Genomic DNA, 25,592 nt, shown 5'->3' on the forward strand with positions numbered 1-25,592 from the left:
CTTTCTAGAGATCAGCCTCCTACAATCTTACTGAATGTGGTTGTTTTTTTTCCAAAAAACATAATTCAGGGATTTAGAAAAGTGTCAACAATTTTGCCTACAACAGCCCTCAAATTCACTGGAAGGTGGGCATGTGGGTGTAAGATTTGAATGTGGTCTGACATTTTTGCTAGTGGAATGCCTGTCTGTCTGCTGAGACTGATAGTTTGAACTCCCTGTGACATCTTTGCTCCTTCCTGGTGCAGGAAGTGGGTTTATCTGGTGATGGACAGAGGGAAGAGGAAATCTTGTAAGCAGCAAATCAGTGCAGTAGTCTTAAACTGTGCATGTATATATTACATGTGTGTGTGTGTGTTTATTTTTATGTATTAATATCAGAGCAGTTTAATAGTCAGCAGGAAGTTATTTTGAAGTTGTAAGTCGAGTAGTCATCTCAGAGTGCTTTGTTCTTACTGGACCTTTTCTGCTTCTTAGGAATTTCTCTTAGTCAGCTCAGTGTCATGCAGTGATATTCCCAGACAGTCCTTTAGGAAATTACAGAGCTGGATGTTCACTAATGAGAATTTTCTTATTAATATTTAGTTGAATTCATCAACTAACACCCAAATCAACCTAGAACAAGGTCGTGGAGTAACAGAGAGAACCTGAAATCAAGCAGAAACAATTCTTTGCATTGAACACACCCCCCAACAAATGACTGATCTCTCCTAAAAATCCTTGGCAATTTGTCACCATTTGCTGTGTTTTTCTGTGCTCCAGATATCCAGAGGGAAGAGGAGAAGGTGAAGAGGTCAGTAAAGGATGCTGCCAAAAAGGGTCAGAAGGACGTGTGCGTGATCTTGGCGAAGGAGCTGATCCGCTCCCGGAAGGCCGTGAGCAAACTCTACGCATCCAAAGCCCACATGAACTCAGTTCTCATGGGGATGAAGAACCAGCTGGGTAAGAACAAATCCCAAGCCCAAGCACAGTGACTGTCACAGTGTTAGGGGTGAGGTTTCCCTCTTCAGAGCTGAGGTCAAATGCAGGCACAGGTAGTTCCCCTAAAGTTTTGTCATGTTCCTGTAATCCCCTTAAAATATCCATAAGTTTATCCTGAGTCCAAGCGTGCTCTTTTCCTTTCTATCCCATAATGAGTCCTGTATTCCTGTAGGCAATAACCCCTGTCAGTTTGCAGGATGTTCTGGAGGCTGTTTCCCCACTCCCCTGCCTGGGTAGGTGTCCCACTCCGAGCTCTGAAGTAGTCAGGGAGCTCCCAGTTCTAGTTTCCTGGGGTTCCTGCCCCTCGTGGTTCCCTCGATCCTTGCTGGCTCCCTGTTTCCTCTGAATAGCTGCTCAGCAGATCATCTCCCACCTCCCCTCAGAGCCTGAGGGTTGCAGTGATGTCAGAATGTGTAACTCCCTTACAATAACTCGGGGCATGTTTTCAGTGTGCATTCAGAAACAGTGTGAATGCATTCCTAGTATACCTTTGTCCTTGTGGAGCCTGTGTCACTGATTTTGACAGGATCTGTAACAGGAGGTTGATTTCCTTCCACAGAATTCCCTTCATCTTGTAGATGATTGTTTCTCTAGCAAGAGTCTGGGGACACTTAACACCTAAGTGGAGATGGGTGAACAGTGTTTTGATTTCCTTGGTGTGGATGAATCCATTTCCCCCTTGCCTTAATACCTGTTCTCTGTAAACCCTCCTTGGTCCTCTGTGCTCCTCCAGAACTGTTTTATTTCCCTCATTCCTTACCCACATCAGAAATCTGTTGTAATAGACTTCTTGCACTGTTTTCCACAGCTGAAAACATCCCATCCTGTAACGAGCAGAGCAGAAAGCTTTAAAGAAAGACTTGGTGGAGCTTAACATACAATTGAAATGTCAAGTATTCCCCCACCCCAGCATTATCAAAGTAGATTTTAACACTGGATGAGTGATAAATCAGAAGTTTTTGTATGAACCTTCAGTGTAATCTTACAATAGGTCAAATGTGGCTCCCCATGTATTTCACTCAGGAAGGGGAAGCAGGACCATCCTTGCAGCTTTGAGGTGTCCCTTAAAAAAAAAAAAGTCAAAGCAGCCTCCTCCTTGTAACAACTGCCAGCATCTTCATCTTCCTGGGAATGTTCTGATGCACTTAGAGAGGAAATAAGAAGGAATCTAGAATTCAGTCTGGGGGTTGTGTTAACTTGGGAAACAACCAATCAAGGCAAAGTTTCTGTTAGTTCGTTAACGTTACAAGTGTAAGGCTCTTAAAGACATTATTAAAATGAAAAATAATATATGCTGTACCTTCATTTTGCTTCGTTAAGGAGTGACCATTTTATATACAAACAGGTAAGTTCTCCGTGTCTAGGAAGCTGCAAAGTTAGATGGCAGAATTCAAAAAGCTCAAAGTTCCCTTAATTATTGCTTTTTGATCTTGGTGTATCGACACATATGAGATCTTACAAATTACATTATGAGGATAGCCTCTGGAAAGAGTATTGTTAAATTCAGTTTGAACTGCTTCAGTATTAATTTTCTAGCTTACTCCCTGCTGTGGAGCTATTGCAGTAGAACTTCTGCCAGAGTTAGTTTCCTGTACCCAGTGCTGGGCAGGAGGTTCCAGCAGTCACCTGTGGGGCTGGACCGCAGCTGCACTGGTGGAACCCTCAGCAAGGCCTCTGGCTGCTGAGGGGCCTGGGCAGGAGCAGCTTGGGGTTCTCTGTTTTATGAACTGCTGGGTTGAAATCTCTCTGCAGGTGATGTGGGTTGCTGCAGACAATTGTACAGGAGCAGTAGATTTGCTGTAAATGTGGCTTTTCCAGTGTGGGTACAAGCTGGGCTTTTCCAGGAAGATACTGAAAAATGGAGAAGTGGGATGCCTGTTTCTTTTTTTAATTAAATTGCCTAAGTGTAAACAAATTTCCATGCAGAGAGGATGTAATTTCTCTGCTTTCAGCAGTGCATGGATTGCTTAAGCTTTTTTTCTGTGCCTGTCCTTCGCAGCTGTCCTCAGAGTAGCAGGTTCGTTGCAGAAGAGCACAGAAGTCATGAAAGCTATGCAAAATCTAGTGAAAATCCCTGAAATCCAAGCAACAATGAGGGAGTTGTCCAAAGAGATGATGAAGGTAAGATCTAGCACATAAATCAGGCTAAGGGGAACAAGAGGTGGTCCCTTTTGGGTGGCCCCTTTGACAGAGGGCTTGCGTGAGCTCAGGGCATTCTGTGTTTCTCTGACCAGTCTGATAGTGGGTTTAAAACATCTACACATCAGTGCCTCCATGTGATGAAAGTGCTCCCATTTGAAAGGATACCAAGTGTCTGACATGACTGTTACATTTTCAATGACCAAAAAAGTTGTTTTGCTTTTTCTCCTCTTACCACTCTGGACTGTTTAGTTCAATTCAGTTTATTTCTGAGTAATTTCACCATTGTGCTCCAGCAGTTTGACCGTATTTAGGCTGCAGGCCCTGCAAAGGAGTGTTCTCAAATGCAGACAGAAAAAGGGCAAGCTGTGTCAAAGAGCACTTTCACAGTGTGTTAGACAGCTCATGCTGCATGACTGAGGTTTGCAGTCGTATTTCACAGGCTTGCAGCAAGCTGGTTGGTGGTGTTTAGATGTGCAACAACAACGAGTAACAGCTTGAGGGTTTCAAAGTGAGAACACATGTATTTAATCCTCATTTTATTCCTGCTTTTCCCGTGCAGCAGCTGTAGAGATAGGTGCTTACACTGAGGTGTGTTGGCCACCCTCCTGCAACAGGACAGCCCTGATCCTGAAAGCTGGAGCAGCAATCGGGGGGTTATGAAATGCCTGGATAGGTGTAACTTGATCTCCAAAGTAGGAAGTGTGTCCTCTCACTCTGATGTTTCCAAGGGCATCACAGACTGCCTTGTTGTTTTCTGCTAGGCTGGAATTATAGAGGAAATGCTGGAGGACACCTTTGAAGGCCTGGAAGATCAGGAGGAGATGGAAGAGGAAGCTGAGATGGAAATCGACAAAATCCTTTTTGAAATTACAGCTGGTGAGTTTGTGGGTGTTGCTGAGAGCAGAGTCCCCAGTCTGTCTGTCTGTTCAGTAAGACACAGCAATTTAAATCTTCATCTATTCTGCTCTCTCATCTCTGCCTTTGGTAATGGGCAGAGAGCTCTGACAAACTGGTTTCTCAGGGAATACTGGCTGAGGTGGCCGGTGGGGCTCAGTAAACCAGAACTAATATCCATCAGCTGCTGTCTGGGCTGTTCTGTAATTGAGGCCCTAACAGATCAGTGTTGGTTTGTGCAGTGAATCTTCTTAAGGAGGTGAAACTCATATGATTGACTAGATACTGTTATTAATGAAGCCAGGAAATAAACTCAGCTGCACTGCCTTGAGCTGTAGGCTGTGGGGTGAGTCCTGGCAGTAAAATGCTGTGTCTCAGGTTGTTGGGGGAGAAAAAACAACCAAACACACAAAAAAACTCCCCAAACCACACCTTCTTCTGCCTTCCAGCTCATGAAGTAATGATCTGCTGGTTGAGTTATTTGACTCAGATAATGCTTTAGAATGCTGCTTACCCAAATTTCCTGTGACAAGCACAGGGCTGTGTTCAGCTGTACCTCGCTGAAGACGCAGCTCCCCATTTCTCACCCCGCTGGCACGGCGTGCCCAGGGCCTGGCACGCTGCCCTCTCTTGTTTCTGACGTCCTGCTTTGGTTTTCCCACCCCGTTTCCTGGCTGGAGCAGCTCCCCTCCAGCCGGGCAGGCAGTGGGAGCTCCCAGGCAAGCAGTGGGGCTGTGGGGGGAGCCGGGAGTGTCCTCCCAGCAGCCAAGGGAGCACAGCGGCTCCGAGGGCCCGGCAGGTCAGTGCTGCTGCTGCTGCCCCTGAAAACTGCTAATTATTAAATGAAGGTGTAGCAAACTGACAAGCCTGTTTGTTGTTGCAGGGGCCTTGGGTAAAGCACCCAGTAAAGTCACAGATGCTCTTCCAGAGCCCGAGCCCATGGGAGCAGCCGCTGCCGTGGATGAGGAGGAAGACATCGAGGCGATGCAGTCCCGGCTGGCCACACTCCGGAGTTAGGGACAGGAGGGATGTGTACAGTTGGCTTTGCCTGATTCTGTCCTACCTTCAAAATGCAAAACTTATGTGAGAATACTTTATGTAATATATATATATTATTTTTTTTTTCTTTCTGGGGATTGTCTTCTCCAAGAAACTACTGTAATATACTTCTTGGGGAGTGCAGGCTGTGAGATTTGCTTCCCATTTTCTGTTCAGCCCGTGTTCCCGGGAGGGGCTGTGGTGACATGGCACTGGTGGTGTAATGTTGCATATTTTTAGATACAAAGTCCTGAAATATATTCTCAGCTTCAAGCAGCATCACTTCCTAAGAGGCTTAATCTGCTACCAGAAACCTTCAGTGGTGTAAGATCTTTGTTCTCCTGAACCACTACACATTTTATTAAAGCTGCTTTTAACGGTCACTGCAATGCATCAGTTTAGTTTGCATCACTTCAGCCTCTTTTAACAAACAATACCTACTTCCTACACCTCCCTTCTGGTTTTGTAACACTTTTTTTGTTTCCTTTAAACACATTTAGGGCTTTTACTGCATGGGAAAAGAGAAGCTTTCAGTCAGAGCAGCATGATCAGACTCAGAGCATGTCTGAGCCAAGGCAGTGTCACGGTGAGGGCAGGGCAGCTGGCAGTGCTAGGAACGTTTCTCCAGCCCCTGTGGTCATGGCCAGCCCTCTCTGCTGCTTAAATGACACATTCTGGAGTCAGAGAAGAGGTGTGTCTTCCCAAGGGAAAGCTTTAGGCAAAATGGATGTTGCAGCTCACAAAAGGCAGTTTGCAAAGCCAACCCTGCCTCTCACCTGAATTTGTCACTGCTCCAGGCACCTCCCAGGCAGAGGGCAGAGTTTCTAATTTTACAGAAGACTTATGAAAAAAAACCTGAGTCTATAAATAACTGTATCCCAACAGCAAGGGTGGAGAAATAAACAAGGCACAGATTCTCACATGGTGTCCAACTGCTCACAGTTGCAGCCATAAAAAGCACCTTTGTGCCAGGGGGTGGCAAAACATCTCCCAGTGCTTCAGGGCTGTGCAGCTCAAGTGTTCCATCTCCACCCCAAATGCAACAAGAACAGGCAAGTGGGACAGTTTGCTTCCTCTGATCTTAAAAATCCGGAAAGGACATATCAGAAACAAAAGCAGTTGAAGAGTGGGGTGGGTAACAGCTACAATAAAACCAGACTGAACAACAGCTCAAAATCCAGCTTCAGCAATGAGCCTTTTCACACCTGTGTGCACACACAGGGCCTGATGGGACTCACTCTCTGGGAGGTACCTGTCCTGCAGTTGCCCACAAAGCTCCAGCTGGCTCTAAGGAAAGCCATGAGCCTGCTTTATTTCATTTACTTCAACTTGGTACTGAGAGAGAAGGTCCAGCTGAAGTGTTGCCTTTAAGGATACTGAACTAGCTCAAGCATGAAATGCCAAATCAAGCCAGCTGAAGGGACTAGAACAAGGTATTTACTGTCAGAGGCCTCAGCATGTGGACGTGGAGGGAAGCTTCACTGAGCACAGTGAGGTGTTGCTGCAGACAAACCTCCTTTGAGTCCACTTCAGTTAACCCCTTTAAGAGATTCCTACTCCCTGTGTGGCAGTGGAGGAGCCTGTCCTCCTTTCAGAGGGACAGAGCAGAGGAAGTTTCTCTGAAAAAGAATCCTGTCATCTGAGACAGACTCAGATCAGTTAGTGCTGATCATAATCAGCAGGTGAAGTACGACAGAGCTCATCAGTTTGTTGCACAAAACTCAGAAAAGTGACTTTTGGCTATCTTGGAGGAGGTTTCCTCTCCTGCCTGGCTCTTCCCAACAGCCATCCTGCATATTTCAGTGCCAGGAAGGAACTGAAGAACAGAAAGGTTTGTTTCATCTCAGGGTTGTCTCTTTAGATGAGAAATGCACTTTTCCACTCTTAGTCCCCTGTGCCTGTTTTAAGTTTTGTGATGGTTTCAGTCTTTGTCCAAGTAATTCTGGAGTTCTGTGTGTGCCATTTCAGACTGAAACTCACTCGACACAGACCACACAGTGCTGGCAGCAGCTGAGAAGCAGCAGTCAGTCACCTAAGACATGCCTGGGTTAACCAAAAGCAGCTATAAACAGATCTGTCACTAAATTCAGTACCCTGAGCCTTCAAATACTTTAGAAAACAGTGTGAACAGTTTACGATACACCATTTTCTTTTGCATTTCAAAGCACTGCATCAAGTTAATTACATTTTAAAGAGTCAACTGAAAAAGGCAGGCAAGGAACAATATCTGAAATAGAAGAATTTTTATGTAGACCATTCAGTGTTAAAAACCAGAGAATCAAACATCAGTTCAAATTAAAGAGCAGTTTCGAACAGTAGACATTTGATCAAAAGTTTCTTTTAACATTTAGAAATTTAAATACATTTACCTAAAGATGGTTAACCCCCATCTCTATGTTACTATACAATAGCTTAAAGCTACTTTTAAATGCTAGTTCTATGTTAATGTGAAATTCCAGAACTGCATTCTTACTCTTTATGTAAATTGGTTATTGAATTCGGTGATTCCGTTACTTCCTCCCACCCCAAAATAAATTTTAAAAACTGAAGCTTTACAATGCCTTGAGTAATATTTTTCAAACAAGTAATTTGGAATAGTTCCCGACAGTTCTATAGGAGGTATTTTGTACAGTTTGGAGAGCAACTCCGTATAAAGTTCTATTGCAACTGAGCATTCACAGTATGCCACAGTCCATACATATTACTACATATACATATCAGGTTTGTAAACATTGGAAGAATACACAGAACATAGTACCACAACCCTCTGGTACTGCTGAAAGGAAGATGAGGTAACATTCATATAATCTCAAAGTCCACAGAGGTCCTGACTGAGTAGGTAAAACAGCTGCCAACGCTTCTGTTTCATAGTGTGTGTGTGGTTAAGGCGCTCTACGTCACGGTCTGCTAAGGCTGGATTCGTTAGCTCTCAGTATCCCAACTGCATCTTTAACAGCGTGGTAAATGACATTCTTCACCTGGCAGGAAAGGAACAGGAGTTTGGTTATAACAGCACAGGTTGCTTCCCAGCTTTCCCACTTCCCTCCCCACACTCAGTTCAGACCCAGCCTTCATGGAAATCACCAGCCTGTGAAAACAGGACATCAAGTGAGCCCTGTAGCCTGAGCAGAGCATTGCAAGCTCAGCTGAGGGGAAGAAGGTGTGGCAGAAGGAAGTGATTCAACAGAATCTCAGGAGAAGCTTCAGGTGGCTTCCTCAAAACTACTAAAAAAAGCCAACAGTTAAACTATAGAAACTCCTCTCCAAGATCCAGTGTATTAAAGCTGATCTGAACACAAGAGCAACTTGGTTTGTGTGGCCAGAGCCCTTCTGGGTTTGGTGGGGGCTGTCTGTTGGGTTTTGGTGGAGTTCTTTTCCAAGGGTCAAGAGGGACAGGGCTCTGCTGAGCACTGGGAAGTTACCTGCAGTTTATCTTCATGGTTCGTATGCGTATGCGACAGATACCTAAATTCCTGAGTGAGCCAGAAGCAGTGTTTGACATGCTCTGGGGATACAAAGTCTTCTGCAACTTTAATACAACTGTACAAATTATGAACCTAGAGAGAACAAACGAGCATTAGAGAGAACAAACAAGCATTAGCCACGTGCTCAAAGGGCTGCCCAAGCAGTCGGGCCATAAATGTCCCTGCTCCTTGCCTGGTGTGGAGCTCCTGCTGGGATGAAAACTACATCTCCTAGAAACTGTACAATAGCCCAGCCTTGAACTCCGTACTCCTGGTGAAGGCGTTTCCTCAGCGGTCGGTCCAGGTACCAGCTCTGGTCATGGATGGGATCGTGATCCACGGGGTTTTCTTGGCCTTGTTCTTCCGCAACCTGGAGAGTGACAGGACAACAGGCATTTCACCACACCAGTCCGACTGGACAGTCCTGTATCTGTGGTATTCCACACACACGTGTGCCAGAGGGACTTGCACCCTGTGTTCAGGTAGCAGAGTTGCACAATGCAAGTGTGGATTCTTTGTTTGTCCAGGTCTCTACATTTCTCAAGTCCCTCTGGCTTCACAGACACGTTGGAAATGTGGATACAGGAAATACAAGTAATCCCAACTGACATTATAAAGGAACAGAAGGGTCAAGCAACTGATGTGTTCACAGTGGGAACCACTCGATGTTCTGACACTACTGATGCTGGAGAGGGACTGTTTCCAAGGGCATGGAACGACAGGACAAGGGGGGAGGGCTTTAACACTGAAGGAGCATAGTTTAGATTAAGTATTAGGAAAAAATTAGTGGTGACACACTGGGCCAAGTTTCCCAGAGCTGTGGCTGCCCTACCCCTGGAAGTGTTCAAAGCCACGTTGGATGGGGGTCAGAGCAACCTAGTCCAGTATGGAAGGTGTCCCTGCCTGTGGCAGGGGGTGGAACTGGATGATCTTGAAGCTTCTAACCCAAACCATTCTGATTCTATAGCCTGTAACTGGAAGAAACTCCCAGGTGTGGAATTCAGCAGGTATCTGCCCTGAAGCCACAATCAGTCAGTGTGCTCAGTGACCCACAGATACAAACCAGATTTTCAGGAGATACAAGGCTGGGAGGCACAAGCAGCACCTAAAGACAGTCATTTTAGGGCTTTGGGGAGAGAGTTTCTGCATGAAGTTCCTGTATAAATCCAACCTGCTGCAGCAGTTCATTTACACCCAGGACTGGAGCCAAAAAACTCCCTTGGGAGGAGATAACCAGCTTGGTTCTACTCCAGGACAAGATGCTGAGAGCCCCACACCTGCCAGCAAGTGAGCTACAAGGGACTGAGGTGTGAGACAGATGTCAAAACTTCAACTGCTTATCAAACTGACTATCCTGTTTTATCAACTCTAACATCTGTTCTTTGTTAATACTAAACAGATCTGCTGCAGCCTCTCCAAGCTTCCACCAAGACAGCAGTCAGGTTGACCAGGCCAACCAGTTGTTCAGATCATCCCCATTTATCCTTTTAAACATCAAGATATTATCCCTTTCCACTTTAGAGCACCAAGGACATTTCAAAATTAAGACCACAGAGAAATCTCTGGACTGTTACGGTGAATTTAAACACTGGAACAAGCCCTTCTGGATGTAGTAGCACATCTCTATTAAACCCTTAACTCCCAAGAAAACATCACCCAAAATACATTATTTTCCCCTTAACCCAAACCTCATAAAGGTATGGGAAAAAAAAAAAGGTAGGAAGAAGGACAGAACAAGGAAAAACTTCATGCACCATATATTGCTCTGACATTTCTCAAGAACATCTCTCAGGTTGTTAAGGAGGGTCTGCTCTGAAATTTAACTATGGTTTTGTTCTAAAGAAAACTGTTCTTTTTCATCATTACAGAACATCATTCACCATAATGTAAGAAGTGTGGACAGGAGTATATCCACACACAAGGTAACTTTAAGCTTCAACTCCTCACCCTCCTCAAATCCTACAGTGCTCATGTCACACAACAGGTTTTGTCCTGGATACAACTTGAGCGTGTTTGTTTCCAGAGCTGCTGGGATAGGGAAGGGGAAAGCCCAAGGATATAAATACTTGCAGGGCTACACAGATCAGTCTCTAAGATGTAAGAACTTACCTTTTTAAGGAATTCCCGGATCTTCTCTGTGTCTTTAGCAGCGTAAATGTGCCACAGAGCTCCGGGCTTCTCTCGGCTTTCAGTAAAACGCTTAATTGTCAGTTCATCAGAGTCACCATCTTGTATGGTTTTGAGCACTTCTGTTGAGAGTCAACATGAGCAGTTACACTAAAGGACCTTCCCTCCAACCACAGAAATATCCCCCCAGAATACAGCTAAGACTTCACCTTCTTCCTGATCAGCCTGGCCTTTGGGGATCCCCACGTAAACCATGACATTGGCGGCATCGGACACATCCAAGTGCAGGTTTGTTGTGCCGTATTTTCTGTCCTCTGGTGTTATCAAGCCTGGGAGTGGGGGAAAAAACAAAGAAGATTCATTAGTAAGACAGTGATAAACATGACACCACTCTGAGCAGCACTCTCTGAAGAGACCAGAGAGCTTTCACTTCTACCAACAAATGCTTCCAGAACAGCAATACACTTTCTGTCCAGGACCTTGCCCCACCTTGTGTCTTCCCAAGTGATCTGCTGACAGGCTGACACCACTGATCTGGATCTATATCTAGCCTGTATGTTTATAGAAGTCATATTTAAGTCCTGCTAGAAAAGGGTTTCTATAGCAGTTTAGAATAAAGCATTCTCAAAAACAAGTCTCTTTTTCACTCTAAAAGGCAGCTGTTACAGTATTTACCAGCCCCAGTCTCTTTACTGGCCATGATGAGTACTTTCAAATGTCTTTTGAGTGACAGCAGATGAACCAGCCATGGAAAGAACGGCTGAAGAGATTAAAAAGTAAATGATACAGCTCAAAATGGAGAGTAACAGGAGTGATACAGCCAGAAGCAGTGAAACAACAAATACATGTGGCCAGCTACAGGAAAGAGAGGCTGTGGAGCAAGTTGATTGGAAGACTGGGAATAACTAGTACTTGGGCTTGAAATCACCTGGACAAAAAGACTTTTAATAAACCACATCACGTCCTGGATATCACTAATACCTACAGGTGAGCCAAAGTTAGGTTTTCGGATCCATGGGATGAATCAAATTGCCTACAACAGCAAGGATTCACACAATTTACAGTAAACTTCAATCTGAATGTGTGGCCAACATGACCTTTAGAGTGAAAGACCCCTTACCATAAGCATTGTACATCTTGGGACCCAAATCCGGTCGCACAAAGTAGTTGGGAAGTCGAGAGGCAAGGTTGAGCTTCCCACCTCTCCTGGTGTATTCTGGCAAGGGAATATTCTTCATCAAATCATCAAACCTGAAGTAATACAGCAAAATAGAACATTAGGAACTGATTAAAAAAAAAAGACTGTAACAGAAGCTCTCTCCAGTCAAGAGAGTGTACCCCTTCCCCCAAGGGGTTTTACTGGACACCATGAAAAGGAACAAAAAAAGCAAGGCATAGGAATATAGCAAATAAACAACTTGAACTTCTCTGGATTAATGCTATTTCCTTATGTAATCATCTCAACTAATACTAAATGGACTAAGTCAGAAGACCTACAAATGTTTGGGGAAAAAAATGAGCTTCAGCTGAACTCTGGACTTCCAAATGATCCAGGCTTTTAGGAAGCTTCCAAAACTTAACCTCTCCTTCACAATTTTAGGTGCTTACTTTACTTGGCAGTAAATACAACAAACTACATAAATTTTTATGATGAAACTCGTTTAGGATTCCCATTTCTGTCAGGCATCTCTGAGAAACAACATGGTCCACATGTGGCCAACTGCTGCTCAAGCTGAAGCAGGTTTCAAAATGTGACAGTGTTCCTACATTCCATTCTTTTGGGGCTGTACCACCCAGTGAGCAGTTCCTTTGGGAATCCATACCGAGAAGGCATCATATCTCTGAAGTCCTCTCCTGGAGGCCAGTCTTTGAGCTTCAACACCATTGGCTCCCCCTCTTCTGTTCTCAGGCGACCTAATTTGACATAATTAACAAGTCTTTAGTTTTTAATACTTGTACTACTCGAAATCCAAAGAATCAAGACAAAGAAAACCCCTGTCTTAGTTTAAAATCATGTTCTTCACACAACTATTAATGCAGAACCAAAGACGTACAAGTCTGTCACAACACTGATACCAAACTCTGGTGTCACATGAACTTGCCTTCTTGGCTCTCACTGGAGGACTATCCAGTGTGAAATCCCACAAGCATAAATGGTGAGAACACATTTCAGACACTGTGCAAGGTGAAGAGAAAGCCTGGAACATCTTTTATGCTGCTTAAGGGTCACAAATCTGTGCTAGGGCAACATTATTGCTGCTGAATATTTTCCCTGTTGGAACAGAGATTCATGGTACTTACTTGAAATGTCTTCAAATCCATCCCAGAAGTCCCCCACAGTAGCTCCAGTGATGATTTCATTGGTCCTGCAGTTAACCAGATCTACTTCCTGTTGGCCAAACTCCTTCCTAAAAGACTCTGGTCTCCAGAGGTCTGCATTTAATTTGTGGTGTACTCCTGACACCATTACAGGCTAGGAAGAAAAACAACATATTCTGAAGAATTATGAAACACCCCAAATTCTAACTACAACAGGGTAATGCATTAAATACACTCAACTCAATGCTGGCACTTTGAAAACATATTTTCTAATCTGCCTTACCAGAACTCTGCCATGCATCTGATCATTCTTTATTTCAAACAACGAGGCAGCTTTTTATACAGAGCCCCAATTTCAGCAGTGTGTTTAGAAACTGATTTAAATAGTAAAACACACATCTCCTTTTATCAAAGGCTCTAACAGTGCTCATGTTGTGCATTTGATGAAGGTTTGGTGTTCCTCATCACCACAGTTAAGTTTGTACCTGTGCTTCAATTACAGAGCAAAGCACACTTAACTACAAATGGAAAGAAAAAAAGTTTAAAATACCTGTCCCTGCTTCCAGCACTCCCTGAAGACATTCCAATTACTCTCATTGTTGGGATCTTGAAGACACAGCAAGCGGTTGTCACACAACCAGTAGTGAGGGGTGTCAAAGCCCATTATCGTGGGCTTTATAGTCAGTCCTTGAGGTTTCTTGGGCAGGTCTGTAATGGCTCTATTTTGCACCAGGGAAGCAAAAATGTCATCGAGGATTTTGGGTGTACTCTTGAGTCCATTGTCTGTCTGATAAAAAAAAAGGAAAAGAGAAAGAACAACAAAAAAAAGTTGGTGCTCTTTTCTTTTCCTTTGTCCTGCAGGCATTTAAGAAGGTATTTGCCACTCCAAAATTTTTCACTTGAGCTCACATTTGTGCAGAGAAACAAAAAAACTGCAGAACTTCATTGTCTGGAAAAGCACCATCATTAAATGCCAGTACAATTTCTGATACTGTCTACAGAACTCTGGTATAACAAGTTCTGCTCTGATTTACATTTCAGCAACTCTGCAGAAACCCAGGAGATGCAGCACAGAACAGAACTTGCTCTGTATGAAAGAGCAGAAATGCAGTTCCAGCAAGGAGCTCTCAAGGCCAGTATTTTACACCCCCATTTTGAAGTCACATCTGAAAGAGCAGACAAAGCCCAGAAACAGCTGGAGTGAACCCATCTGCAAACAACGTATGGAAGAGTCACCGACCACAGGATGAACCTCCCTCCATCTCTGCATTCCTTCATGCTTCTCTTTTTGACTCTAATGGACACCCCAATCAATGCACCTGCCAGATTCTAGCCTAAGGAAATTAATCTGCTTCATCACCTGGTTCCCAATCCCTCATCAAGCAAGACTTGCTGATAGTACCACTAAGCTACTACTCTGGAAAACACTGAGACACAGAAACCGAACTAGCCCTTTTCTCCCAAACAAAGACAGGATTTCAGCTGCTGTGGTGAGTGCCTGTGGCAGCTGCTCGTAGGTTTAGAACAGCTGTCTCAGCCTGGAATGAACTCAAACCTGTAAAACAAAACCTCTCCTGTACCTTTCCTCCAGAGGAGTTCAACAGATTCCGCAAGAAGCCCGTGTTGTTGTTGCTCACGGGGGTCAGTATTGCACTGTTGAACGTCTGCAGGGCTGCAGCTGGCTTGGCTAAGCTGGGGAGCGTCTGCAGGGGTTTGTTTTCATTCTTTGAAATCGGTACGAGGAGTTTCTCTGAGATGAAGGAAAGAACACAACTGAAGCATGAGAAGTATATCATTTGGATTTTTACACTTTTTTTTTTTTAAGACAAGATATTCCTAAGTGCATACATGTATGTATGCACATATATATACATCTCCTCTCAGTACATGCAGATGAAATACTCCTTTCACTTAACTTTCTTCAGTACTACAAAGTTTTTAAAAACCACATGTTTAAAATAAATACATTTTCAAACTGAACTTTCAGGAATACTTGCATCAATGGGATTTTAATCCAGTTTTCAGGACAGAATATGCTAACTGTGTCAGGCTCTACTCCCAGCCATTGCCATGGCCAGTTCTGCAGCACAGGCACCGAACACCCATCCCAGCAGGCAGATGACATCATGCTCAGCACAAGATGCTGCTGGGTCTGACCTATATTCTTCTGACAAACAGCCACAGAGGGTTTTACTCTTCACTGGTTCTGCACATACCTTTGTTTTCTTTATTCACGTTTCCACTTGTTAGATTTGAAAACCAATTTAACGGAGAAGAATTTACTGAAGCAGTTTGTTTGCTTCCAAGTGCTGACTTGAGAGGAGGATCGTGTGTAGTGACTTGTGGGCTCAGGACAAAACTGGTATGTTGAAGGCTGGGCCTCTCTCCAGATGCCAAGTGCTGAAAATAAACCAAAGTGAGAACTTGATCAGACACAAACACGCTTTACTCAGAAAAGGAAAACACCAATAACATGTCCAAATTCATTCTTTAAAAACAAACAAACAAACAAAACAAATATGGCTTGGCCCTTCAAAAAAATCTGATCTCCACAAGAGGTCAGCACTGCAGCTCAGTGTCAGCCAGGGATGACAGTCCAGCAGGATTTGGGATCTCCTGAATTCAGGAGCAGCCAAGAAAGCACAGAATGCTGAGTTTCCCAACTGCATTTTCTGGGACTGCTTTGGGAACCAAACACACTTTTAATAGCAGCACTCTCACAATTCTAGTGAGATGCTCAGGCCAGGGCTAAGCTGGAGCTCCAGTTCAGTAGACTAGAACAGATAACCAGCTCTCCTAAGCTTTTACCTCAAGGTGGCAGCAGAAGTCCACTCACCTGCCAGGTCTGAACTCCACCTGCACAGAGTGCAGCACCAGCCTGGCCAGCAAATTCCAAGCACAGGACTGTACATCCCCTTTGCAGCTGATTTATGGGCTTATCTGGAGATTCTGGGTGACAGACTAACCAGAGCTACTGCTTTGCCCCGGGATTCCTGTGTGACTGGTGATGTTTCTTCTCCCTACTCAAACACTTCTACATCAAGAAATTATTCAGCTCCTTTGCCTGCTTATTGCTATGTTCTGTATTTCATCTCTTATTGACTGCTCATGCTTGGTAAGAATTCCAAAGGTGACATAATAGGAAATGTTTCAAACTTTAATGAGCTTATCCTCACACAACTAGAGTAGTATTTAAATCTACAGAGAGATACCAATAAGTTCCAATACAGCTGTTTGCCCAGAGTCACAGGAAATCTCAGTTCAGAAGACTGGAGACAGGTCAGTCACAGGTTAACTTCTGAATCATGTAACCATCTCCCTCACTTTTAACACTTATTTGTCATCTCTTATGTTCATTACCAATACTAAAATCAAGTTCAGCCACTTCTTAGGCTTAAATGTAACATTCCTTTTCAAAATAAGTTTACAAGTAAGTACATAACCATTAAAATTACTTAATTCATCTGGTTTCTTGCAGGATTCTGAAAAACTAAGCTATTCAATTTGTGTTCTATTTTTAAAAGCAAAGAACACTACATCCATTTACAAATAAATGTATGGTAGGGTTTTGTTGTTTGGGGTTTTTTTAATATAAGGAGTAGCACACTTTCCACCACGATTCCCAGACAAATCATTGCTTCTCCACGCTGCTCCAGCCCTCAGAATTTTATTCATGTTTAGCTCTTGTGATTTCCAGTGCTCTTCCAGTTTATTTATTCTTTTAGATGCTGCATGTATTTTATCTCCAGGACCCAAGGAACAGTCTACACTTCCCAACCATTCCCACTGGTCTGTTCTTCAGACACTTCTCTTACAGGTCCTTTCCATCTAATCCTATTTTTGCTCTACAAATCCTCACTGAGCATTTGTCAAGGACAGGTCGCTGCTGAGGCCTCAGTGTCTCAAAAGGACACAATGAGACCTTCCCCAAAACTTAGGGAAGGACTTAAAGAGGCAGAAAAATAACCAGTGAATACAAACCCTCCCTGCATGGTGGGGATATCACAGAGGTCAGGGCTGGCACACCCACAGAGACAAACCAGCAGTGGCTTCAAGCTTATGCAGTAGACTGACACAAACATTTACTGCACAGACACAGTGAGAGGCAGTGACAATACCTGTTTTGAGTCCTCCTTTAGAGTTGGCTTGGATAGTGCTTTGAACTGCTTGTTTGCACAAGGACAATTGGCTTTTATTCCCCATTTGGTTCTCACAGAGTGAACAATATCACCAACATCATAGAGAGCTGGAGGAAGAGAGTCATTAGTGAGCTCACATGTAACCAGAACATCCAGCATTCACTAAATTTTTAAGAAATTGTGTGTGTTATGAAGCTAAACAGTACTATGTGAATACAGTTCATCATTAAACAAGAAGTTCTGCTACTTCTTGGTAAAGATCAAAGATAATAAAACAGTACCAAACACACAGGCTGTTCCAGTCTTCAGATAATAAATACTAAGCTTTTACTACCTTTATTACTAAAATATAACCTCACTCAGTACAACATCAACAACACACAAAAGGCAGCAAAGCCTACAGCACATTTTTATCCCAACCAATTATTCCAAATACCTTTTCCAGGAATTATTTGTGTGGGCATCAGATTCTCTGGTTCATGTGCCTGCCCCTTCACACATTTAAACCAGGAGAAAGTATCCGAGTCATCATCTGTAAAACAAACCAGTACACTGCTTTATAAGTACACACATATTTAGAACCACAGGTCTGCAACACATCCTTTTGGTTGGGAAGGCTTTTTGTCTTGTTTAAAGTTGTGATCGACTCTCAAGTCCAAAACACAGATTTGCTTTCCCCTCTTCCCCCTTTGTTTAGAGTAGCAATAAGCATTCCCACCTTCGTGTGGGCTTTTTTTCCTCATCCTGTAGCAATCCACGCAGACCCCGAAGCCACACTTGGAGCAGACCCAGTGGAGGTTGAAGATGGTGGTGTCGCAGACGTCGCACATCTCCCGGACGCCGCGGACCGCGCGCTTCCAGGCCACCTGCCCTGTGGTCAGAGACACCTCTGTCACCATCGGCTCAAACCAACCTCGGTATTTGCACGTTAAACAGTTACTTAAAAACTACAGTGAAAGAATTCAGGCTTTATTTTAACACTGGAACTCCAAAACAGAGCCTTTGCTGTTACAGACTCACAAAAGCAAGTCCAGAACAGAGCCTAAACAAATCAAATCCACTTTGCTTCCTCCTGTGCAGCACCAACCACATCTCTTACTCCTGACACCTATTTGCCCAAGTTAACATGTCAACTGCTACCACTCTCCTCAGTGGAAATTCCACAGCTACTCTAGGGAATAAATTAAGGTACTATAGCAAGTTAAGCTTAGTGTCCAGCTTGCCACAACCAACTTGTCCTTGCTCTCTATTCAGCAGCACAGTGGGCAGGTTGTTCTCTTCCTTCTAGGAAGTTTTCTGTGTTTATAGTTGTATATTTGATTGTGTCAGAATGGTGAATTTTCCTCCCCAAAGCACTGAGCACTGCTGTTCAGGTTTCCTATTATACCCATTATATTCCACTTTCCTCACTCCAAGTCACTTCCTCAGTTCACTCAAAACATCCCAAACATGGACAGCATCCTCCAAAAAAATCACAAGCCCATACAGGGCTGTATTACTTTGCTGTGATTATATACAGGTTTTAGCCTGATCTCCATTTCATTATGTTGCCAGGCAGAAAACTAGACTAGACAAAAAGCACACACCTGCCTCCTCCTACCACCTTCCACACTTGTAATTTCTCTGAAACCTTCCTGCCCACAACATTTCTTAATTTTAAAAGAAAGTTACGAGAGACCATGTCCTAATGTATGCTAAAAAAAACCACACCAGGATCCAAGACATCTGTTGCTTTCTTCTGAATAATGCCTATTAACTATGTATGGAACAACACTGGAATAGCTTGGCACAATTTGTTCTTAAGTGGGAGGTAAAAAGTGTTTGACTACTTGCTTCAAAATTCTTTCAGAAGACAAGTCTAAGTATCACCAGCTCCATTCCTCTCTGCCTTCTGAAAACATACAGGGTATTTACCATTCTAGAGGTCAACCCTCCCATTTCCCCAAAACAAGATGAAGTCATTTGTTATCTTTTGAATGTCATTTCATATTTCAGCTCTTGGAACCCTGCCCCTTTCTACTCCTGTTCTTTGGGTTCCCCTCTGTAGTTTGATCCTGTCCCTCCTTTTGGCACTTGGTGGCCAAGGAGCAATGTGACCTCACAAGGTCACACTGGTCAGTGTTTTACTGCACAGGGATAATTTCATTCCTGCTTTACTACCAATCCTTTAAAGGAACTCTAAGGAAGCTCTCCCAAAAAAATTCTCTCCTCCATCCTTGTTTGTCTTGTGGCTTCACCTACCAGTTACTGGTATTTAAAAAAAAATGTCTCTTATAATTATACCTGGTAAAAGAGAGAAGGGCTGGACTTGAGACATGCTGTGGAGTGCATAAATATTCAAATGATTCCCTAAAAGTAGCTGAACAAAATATTACCACATTTTCAAAAAGGTCAGTTTGTCAGAGAGAATTTTTATGAAAAAGTATTATTTCCCATGAACTCTGCCAAGAAAGATTTATCATAACTTCAAACCACGATGGCAGAAAAATCTCCCTTTTCCCTGTGCTGAGCGAGCACTTTTTCACTGAACTGTTCAAAGAACAAAGACTGTAAATTACTTCTTTCCTACCCAGGGCATTAAAAATAACCTCCATTTTAATGACACTGAATTTTCTTACTCCCACCAGCCAGGGCAATAAACAATCAGAAGAGGAATTAATGAGATTTTGCTCCTTTCACACCGACACCAGAACTCACGTGTGGCTGGTTTTTTTTAAGTAGAGGATGTTTCTGGTAGCTGTGCTAACAGGTGCATCCTCTGCTATTAAGAAACACCACCCCTTTCCTTTGTTTCACAAATTCCACCCAAAAATTCACCCTTCTGAAAGTGTTCCAGTATTCCAGTCTGCACCTCTCTCTCTGTCTATGGATACTTTTGCTCCACAGGCCTGAGTAACTCCCAGTCCAAGGGAAGAGCAGAGCTTGCTGATTCCAAGAAGTCCAGGATCAGACCCCACAGAAAGCATTTCTGGTCATCCTACTTGGAGAAGGGACTGTGCAAGATCACAGACTTCCCCCTTTGCCTTCTCACATTTGCTACAGGAACATTTTGATGTGGCCAAACCCCGTGTTTGGGGATGCCAGTCACCCCCCACCAGCCCCTCTCTGGGCTGTACCTCCTAACAGTGCCACTGCAAACTTGCAGGTGGAGGAAAAATATCTTTGTTGGCCTGACAGGCAGCATTAGGTCCATGAGGCATTAACAAAATAGGACCAAAGCAACTTAACAAAACCAGTTCCAAGTCAAAGCTGTATTTCATTTGCATGCTAAGAATAGGTTTTATTGTCAGCTACTTCCTGGTTTCCTTAAAATTTTGGGGTTTTTTTATGCTTGGTTTCATAACAGAATTACACTCTCTGTAACAGGAAAAGTAATTTGATAAATTGAGAAATGTCTTCTGACAAAGGGTAAAGTTACCTTTCCCCTTCCCTCTGCCTGTGAGCAAAGGCTTGTTGACACCAGTTCACAGTGGCTCTCACCACTCCCTCTCTCTCTGAGAAGGAAACACTCAAGTCTTCTATGACACTTCCAGATACATGCAATGTGTTCTCACACCACTCAGAAGCTTAAAACTTCACATAAAGCTGTGAAAACGCCCATTATTTCAACACAAACTGATCTTACTGTGTGGTTCAATGGTTGACATAACTTCCTTTTCAGATATCACCAGCTGACAGAAGTGGTCTCCAATGTTGGCGAGGATGTACTTGGCCGTGTCCAGGTCCAGCCCCACGACATTTTTGGATATGGGCAGCCACAAGCTGATAGCCTCAGGGTCGTACTTATTTGGGGTTAAGAAGCCTTCCTCACGCAGTATCCCGTGCTTATTAAACTGCAACCTGAGGAAAGAGGGGAGGAAAAGGAGAAAAACTCATCACCTGAAAGGTTTTATTGGTTTAAATTCATTCCAATCAGTCAGTGCTTGAACTGCAAGTGTGTACTGTATGCCAATGAGTTTACTCAGTGGCTACAACAGACATGGGGAAACACACTGGTCACTAGGATGAAACATGTTTAATGTACTGCTTGTTTTAAAGAAAAAAGACTGAAAATATCCAGTTTTTGAAGTAAGGTAGATTTTCTAACTAAAATGTTCTGGTTTTTTGGTTTTGTGTTGTTTTGTTTTTTGGGTTTTTTTTATTCACACAAAACCAAACCAGGTTAACAATTTTTAAAATGCCCCGGCACTAAGGATCACATCTAGAGGAGGCAACAGCGAGATTTAATCTAGAACTATGTACTACAGAAGGGAAGTGAGAATGCCTTAAATATAGAATCTATTTCACTAACAATTCACTTGGAAGTAGCTGTCAAAATGCACTGAGCAAAATTTGAGTAAGAGATTTTTTGAGTGATTCTGAGTAGGTGGAAAGAATGAGATTGGTACTGTTAGTAGTGTCTTAAATTAAAACATGAAGAGTTCTGCTCAGGACTTCAGGAGCCTTTTTACTGAATGCTGTAGAGGAAACCTGACTCTGATGACAACATGTGCTCACTGAGAGTGTTAACTGTGGCATGAGAACATGTGCTGGCAACTGCCATCATCAGACAAATGCCATCTCCAGACCTGGCAGATTTCAGGTTCAATAAAAAGGGACAGTTCCACCAGCTTCAAGGTCTAAACTGAAGGATTCAACTGCTCTGAACTGCACTGTAAGTCTGGATTGTTACCCTGAGAAGATGAATTAGCACAGACTGTTGTTACTCTGGTCTCACACATCAGGTTATGTCAAGACTTAGTATGTCAAAATCTCTAATCTGAGGTTAAATAACAGATTAATAACACACCTTCATTTTTTTAAACTTTCCAACAAAACATGCAAGGAAACAGTGTTGCAGTGGAAAAATAAACCTCAACAAAGAAACAAAAAAATGGAAGAATATTTTTTTATGATCTTTGTAATCTTTCTGCTTTCAGGTTTTTCTCCTCAGAGGCTCTACAGGTGTACAGTGTTTTATTCTACCCAGAGACCCAAATGAAAGAAATTCCTCTGAAAAAAAATCTGAGAGTAAGTAAATTTCCCATCTCCCTTGAGATCACTAGTATTTTTGGTTTTCCTGTCTAATATCAGAATTGACTTCTTTCCATAAAACACACTCCATGCCTCTGAGCTTAAATGTGTGTGGGGAGCAATGAAAAGCAGCATGCAAGAACATCTAAACATGAGATCAAGGAGTGCATGGAAAATATTTAGACAATTTGAAAACAAAGGGATGAACATGATAAAAACCAGCCAGGTGCTGCAGTCTGACAACAACCACCCTGTGCCTACAGGTGGGCTTCAAGTAACAATTTAACACCTTTCTGAAGGGGTTCCTCATGGTGTCTTAAGAACTAAAGAGACAAAACATCAAAAGATGGACTGCTCAACTCAAGAATCAGGCCTGGGAGAGGGTTGGGGTGTAGGTGGAGAGGGTGTAAGGAAGTAGGTGGGGGAGTAAAGGAGTGAAGCTGCAGATTAGGTTTGGAAAAACAACCACCATCCATCACTCACTGCATTCCCTGAAGGTGCCTTGCTGACCCCTCCCCATCTGCCCTCCTGAAATGTAGTGAGTGCGCTGATGAAATGTTCCTGTGGCAAGCTTAAATGCAGTTCAGACTCCAGCTGAGAAGACCCAGCCACTTACTGCCAACTCTTCCACAGGTGTGGATACATGGCTAACATTTGTATCTCCACTCAAACCAAACTCAAGTTATCCCACTGGCACTCGGCCCAGAACAGCAAAATAAAGAGCTCAAGGTCCTGCCAAAATACTTTCTACTCAAATTAAGCAGTTGTAACATTTCTGAGGGCTAAAAAAACCACAGGCAACCGCTCATTAGTTGGGTATATTGGCCTCATAGCTAAACACCACCATGGAGCAGCTTTGAACCAGAGACCTACAGGAGACCATTCTGACCAAATAACTGGTGTTTTAGGCTGTTCTAGAAGATTAGATCCATGTCATCCCTAGCAGTGAGTACTCAACAGCCACCCTGTCAGAAGAGGAGAAAAGGTCAGATGCCCAGCTCACACACGGGCACGTTTTTCACATTTAAGGAGTACCCAAATTGTTCTCACCTTCTGAAGTGAAAGAATCTGCAGAAGACAGTGGAGTCTCTCTGCTCCTTGTTCTTCCTGTAGCTGTCCAGGCGGCATTCCCGGCACTTGTGCAGGTGAGGGGCGATGTTATTGCAGGATCCATCCTGCACAAAAGCCTCTCCACTCTGCTGCAGCTTCTTCACTTTGGCAGCATCGGCTAAGATGGACTTGCGCACAATTACTGTGGGGAAGAGCACAGATCAGAAAAGCTTCAGCTTCTCACACACAGGTGCCAGCAAGTGTTATTTTAGTGACAGATCCAAGTAAACCTTTCCTGGAAGTTTCACATTACACTGAAACAAAGCTATGCTAAAAATATTCGTAGTTGGCAGAAGCCTCTTCTCCAGCCACCGCAGTCTCGAGTGGTCGTTCCGCTGGAGTCACACAGTCTGTGGACCAAAGTTTAACAGCTCCTTTGACTCTTCCACAGAGCAGCACTTTGAAAGACCAGCTGCTTTTAAAGGAAGTTCTTCGAGCCATTAGAGCTGCAGGCCTGAGCAGACCAGGGAATGCAGCAACCACATTTCAAAAGAAATGAGGACACAAGTACAACCTGGCCATTTCTCAGTCCTGTTTTCACCCTTCACGATGTAACAGCTTTCAGCATCTTTCTGTAACAGATGCCAAATATCTCCCTTCCTCCTACACTCCAGTGAGGCCTCACAGGGCACAACAGTGCCTGCCTGCCTGGCTTTGTACCTGTACTAATTATGGAACAGGACACAGTAATCCAAGACCAAGCAACAAGAGACTGGAAGGAAAGGAGAAGTGGATGTGCTGGGAGATTCCCAGAATCCTGAAGGATCGGCTACACCACCTGATACACAGCAGGATACAGGGCAGCAGGAGTGCAAACAACAACAGCCTTTCCCATTCTGTGCCGTATGAAAAACTGAAGAGTTCACCAAGTGGAAAAGAGAAACAAAGGTGGGTTGTTTTGGGGCTTGGGTGGGGCTTGATTTTTGGTGGTGGTTACTGGGGTTTTCATTTGTTTTGCTTTAAGGACAGGCTTTTTTAAACAAAAGCTCCCCTTGAATAGAGCTTAGAGCAGAACTCCCATCTCTCACCATGCTTAAAGAAACTTAGGACCACTGCTAAGAAAAGGTAGTCTCATTATGCCATCACCATTTGTATTGCAAATAGAACCTTGGTTTTATAACCTCTTCTGCCATTCTGTTCCTGCATACATTTTGTAACAACTTGTTCCTAAAAAAATTAATGATTTCCTTTATCAGAAAGGGACTTTTTTCAAGTTTATTGCTTTCCCCTTGTAAAAGAAATGCACAGAGTGACTCACATTCCAAATTCACTCACAATTTAAGGTACTGATTTTGCATATTGCAGCAAAGGACCTATCTGTATGTAGCTAGATAGAAACCACAAGGGCTTTCAAGTGACAGGAAATTTTAAGAAATACTTACTATTATCCTGGACCTTGGCACTTCCAGTCCAAAAGCTTTCACCTTCATTTCTGTCGTAGAGAATCTCATTTGAATTTCTTCTAATAAAAAACTCCACGTCTGCAAGTTCATCGATCTTGTTTCCTTTGTGGCTGTTGTGGCCACTGCAGGTGCTTTGTGATTTAGCTCCAGACTCACTGAAGGAGAGAAGATGAGCATCTGAGGTCGAGGGTCTGCAGTCCAAAGTTCTCTGCAGTTCAACAGTGCCGCTGCCTCTGGGTATTGCTATGGAAGGGTTGGGATGCTGCAGCTGCTTCAGGGAAATGCACTCCTTGGGGAAGTTTGCCGGGGGCTTCACGAGAGGTTCGGTCGTGGTTTTCAGGTTGGTTCCTTTTTCGTTTGCTGGATCAGTCAAAGGCGAGGATCTCGAGGTTGTCAGAGAGGTGTATTTACCGTTTTTGTCATTAGGATTTTGCGTTTGCTCCTTAGACACAAACCCCACTTTAGGAAAGGCCGTCAGGTCTCCCTTCAATGGTTTGATTCCAGTACTAAGACAGGAAGGGTGAGTTTCCGGTAAGCTCCGTCTGCACGTGCTGAAAACACACGACACGCAGTAGAAAAAGGTGTCAAACAAATCAGGGCATCAGCTGCTCAATCGAGTCACACTTAAAAGCTTGAAAGAGGGAATTTAGTTATTTAATTATGTGCTTCGAATTCTGATGTTCTAAGATTTTAAATTTTGTGTGAGGCCAAAGAGGTTTGTGTTTTTGAGGTGGGTTTTTTGAGTTTGATTTTTTTTTTTTAAGAGTTAGACAGAATGATAAATCTCCATGCCTGTGTAGGCACACACAAATTTGGGTACTGCAGCTACTCCACCGCCTTTTCTCACAATTAAGTTGTTGCTTTCTCATTTTCCCCATGCAACTGCTGAATAACCAAATGCATTTCATTTGCATGTCTGTGTGAAAAGACTCTCAAGGAACTTCTGGCTGGCACCACAACTCTGT

At 43.5% G+C, this 25,592-nt stretch overlaps 2 protein-coding genes across 4 annotated transcripts in view; one reads left to right on the forward strand and one right to left on the reverse strand.

Moving 5' to 3' along the window:
• The window catches only part of LOC126652130 (charged multivesicular body protein 3), a 30,813-nt gene extending 25,378 nt beyond the window's left edge, over positions 1-5,435 (forward strand). For both annotated transcript variants that reach the window (XM_050338732.1, XM_050338729.1), the window contains 4 exons: positions 760-939; positions 2,978-3,099; positions 3,882-3,996; positions 4,898-5,435. In XM_050338732.1, the coding sequence (XP_050194689.1) occupies positions 760-939; positions 2,978-3,099; positions 3,882-3,996; positions 4,898-5,031 (551 nt within the window). In that variant the 3' untranslated portion in view covers positions 5,032-5,435. The remainder of the gene's footprint in view (positions 1-759; positions 940-2,977; positions 3,100-3,881; positions 3,997-4,897) is intronic.
• Positions 5,436-7,278: 1,843 nt separating this feature from the next.
• The window catches only part of KDM3A (lysine demethylase 3A), a 29,306-nt gene continuing 10,992 nt past the window's right edge, over positions 7,279-25,592 (reverse strand). For both annotated transcript variants that reach the window (XM_050338719.1, XM_050338720.1), the window contains exons 9-25: positions 24,607-25,178; positions 23,165-23,366; positions 20,727-20,941; positions 17,820-17,972; positions 17,538-17,633; positions 17,081-17,208; positions 15,179-15,362; positions 14,543-14,712; positions 13,513-13,749; positions 12,945-13,116; positions 12,467-12,557; positions 11,764-11,894; positions 10,853-10,972; positions 10,626-10,765; positions 8,710-8,886; positions 8,475-8,609; positions 7,279-8,030 (exon numbers count right to left, since the gene is read on the reverse strand). In XM_050338719.1, the coding sequence (XP_050194676.1) occupies positions 7,950-8,030; positions 8,475-8,609; positions 8,710-8,886; positions 10,626-10,765; positions 10,853-10,972; positions 11,764-11,894; positions 12,467-12,557; positions 12,945-13,116; positions 13,513-13,749; positions 14,543-14,712; positions 15,179-15,362; positions 17,081-17,208; positions 17,538-17,633; positions 17,820-17,972; positions 20,727-20,941; positions 23,165-23,366; positions 24,607-25,178 (3,004 nt within the window). In that variant the 3' untranslated portion in view covers positions 7,279-7,949. The remainder of the gene's footprint in view (positions 8,031-8,474; positions 8,610-8,709; positions 8,887-10,625; positions 10,766-10,852; positions 10,973-11,763; positions 11,895-12,466; positions 12,558-12,944; positions 13,117-13,512; positions 13,750-14,542; positions 14,713-15,178; positions 15,363-17,080; positions 17,209-17,537; positions 17,634-17,819; positions 17,973-20,726; positions 20,942-23,164; positions 23,367-24,606; positions 25,179-25,592) is intronic.

Source organism: Myiozetetes cayanensis, unplaced genomic scaffold (assembly GCF_022539395.1).
Source record: "Myiozetetes cayanensis isolate MyiCay16 unplaced genomic scaffold, myiCay2020 scf7, whole genome shotgun sequence".
Classification (NCBI taxonomy): domain Eukaryota; kingdom Metazoa; phylum Chordata; class Aves; order Passeriformes; family Tyrannidae; genus Myiozetetes; species Myiozetetes cayanensis.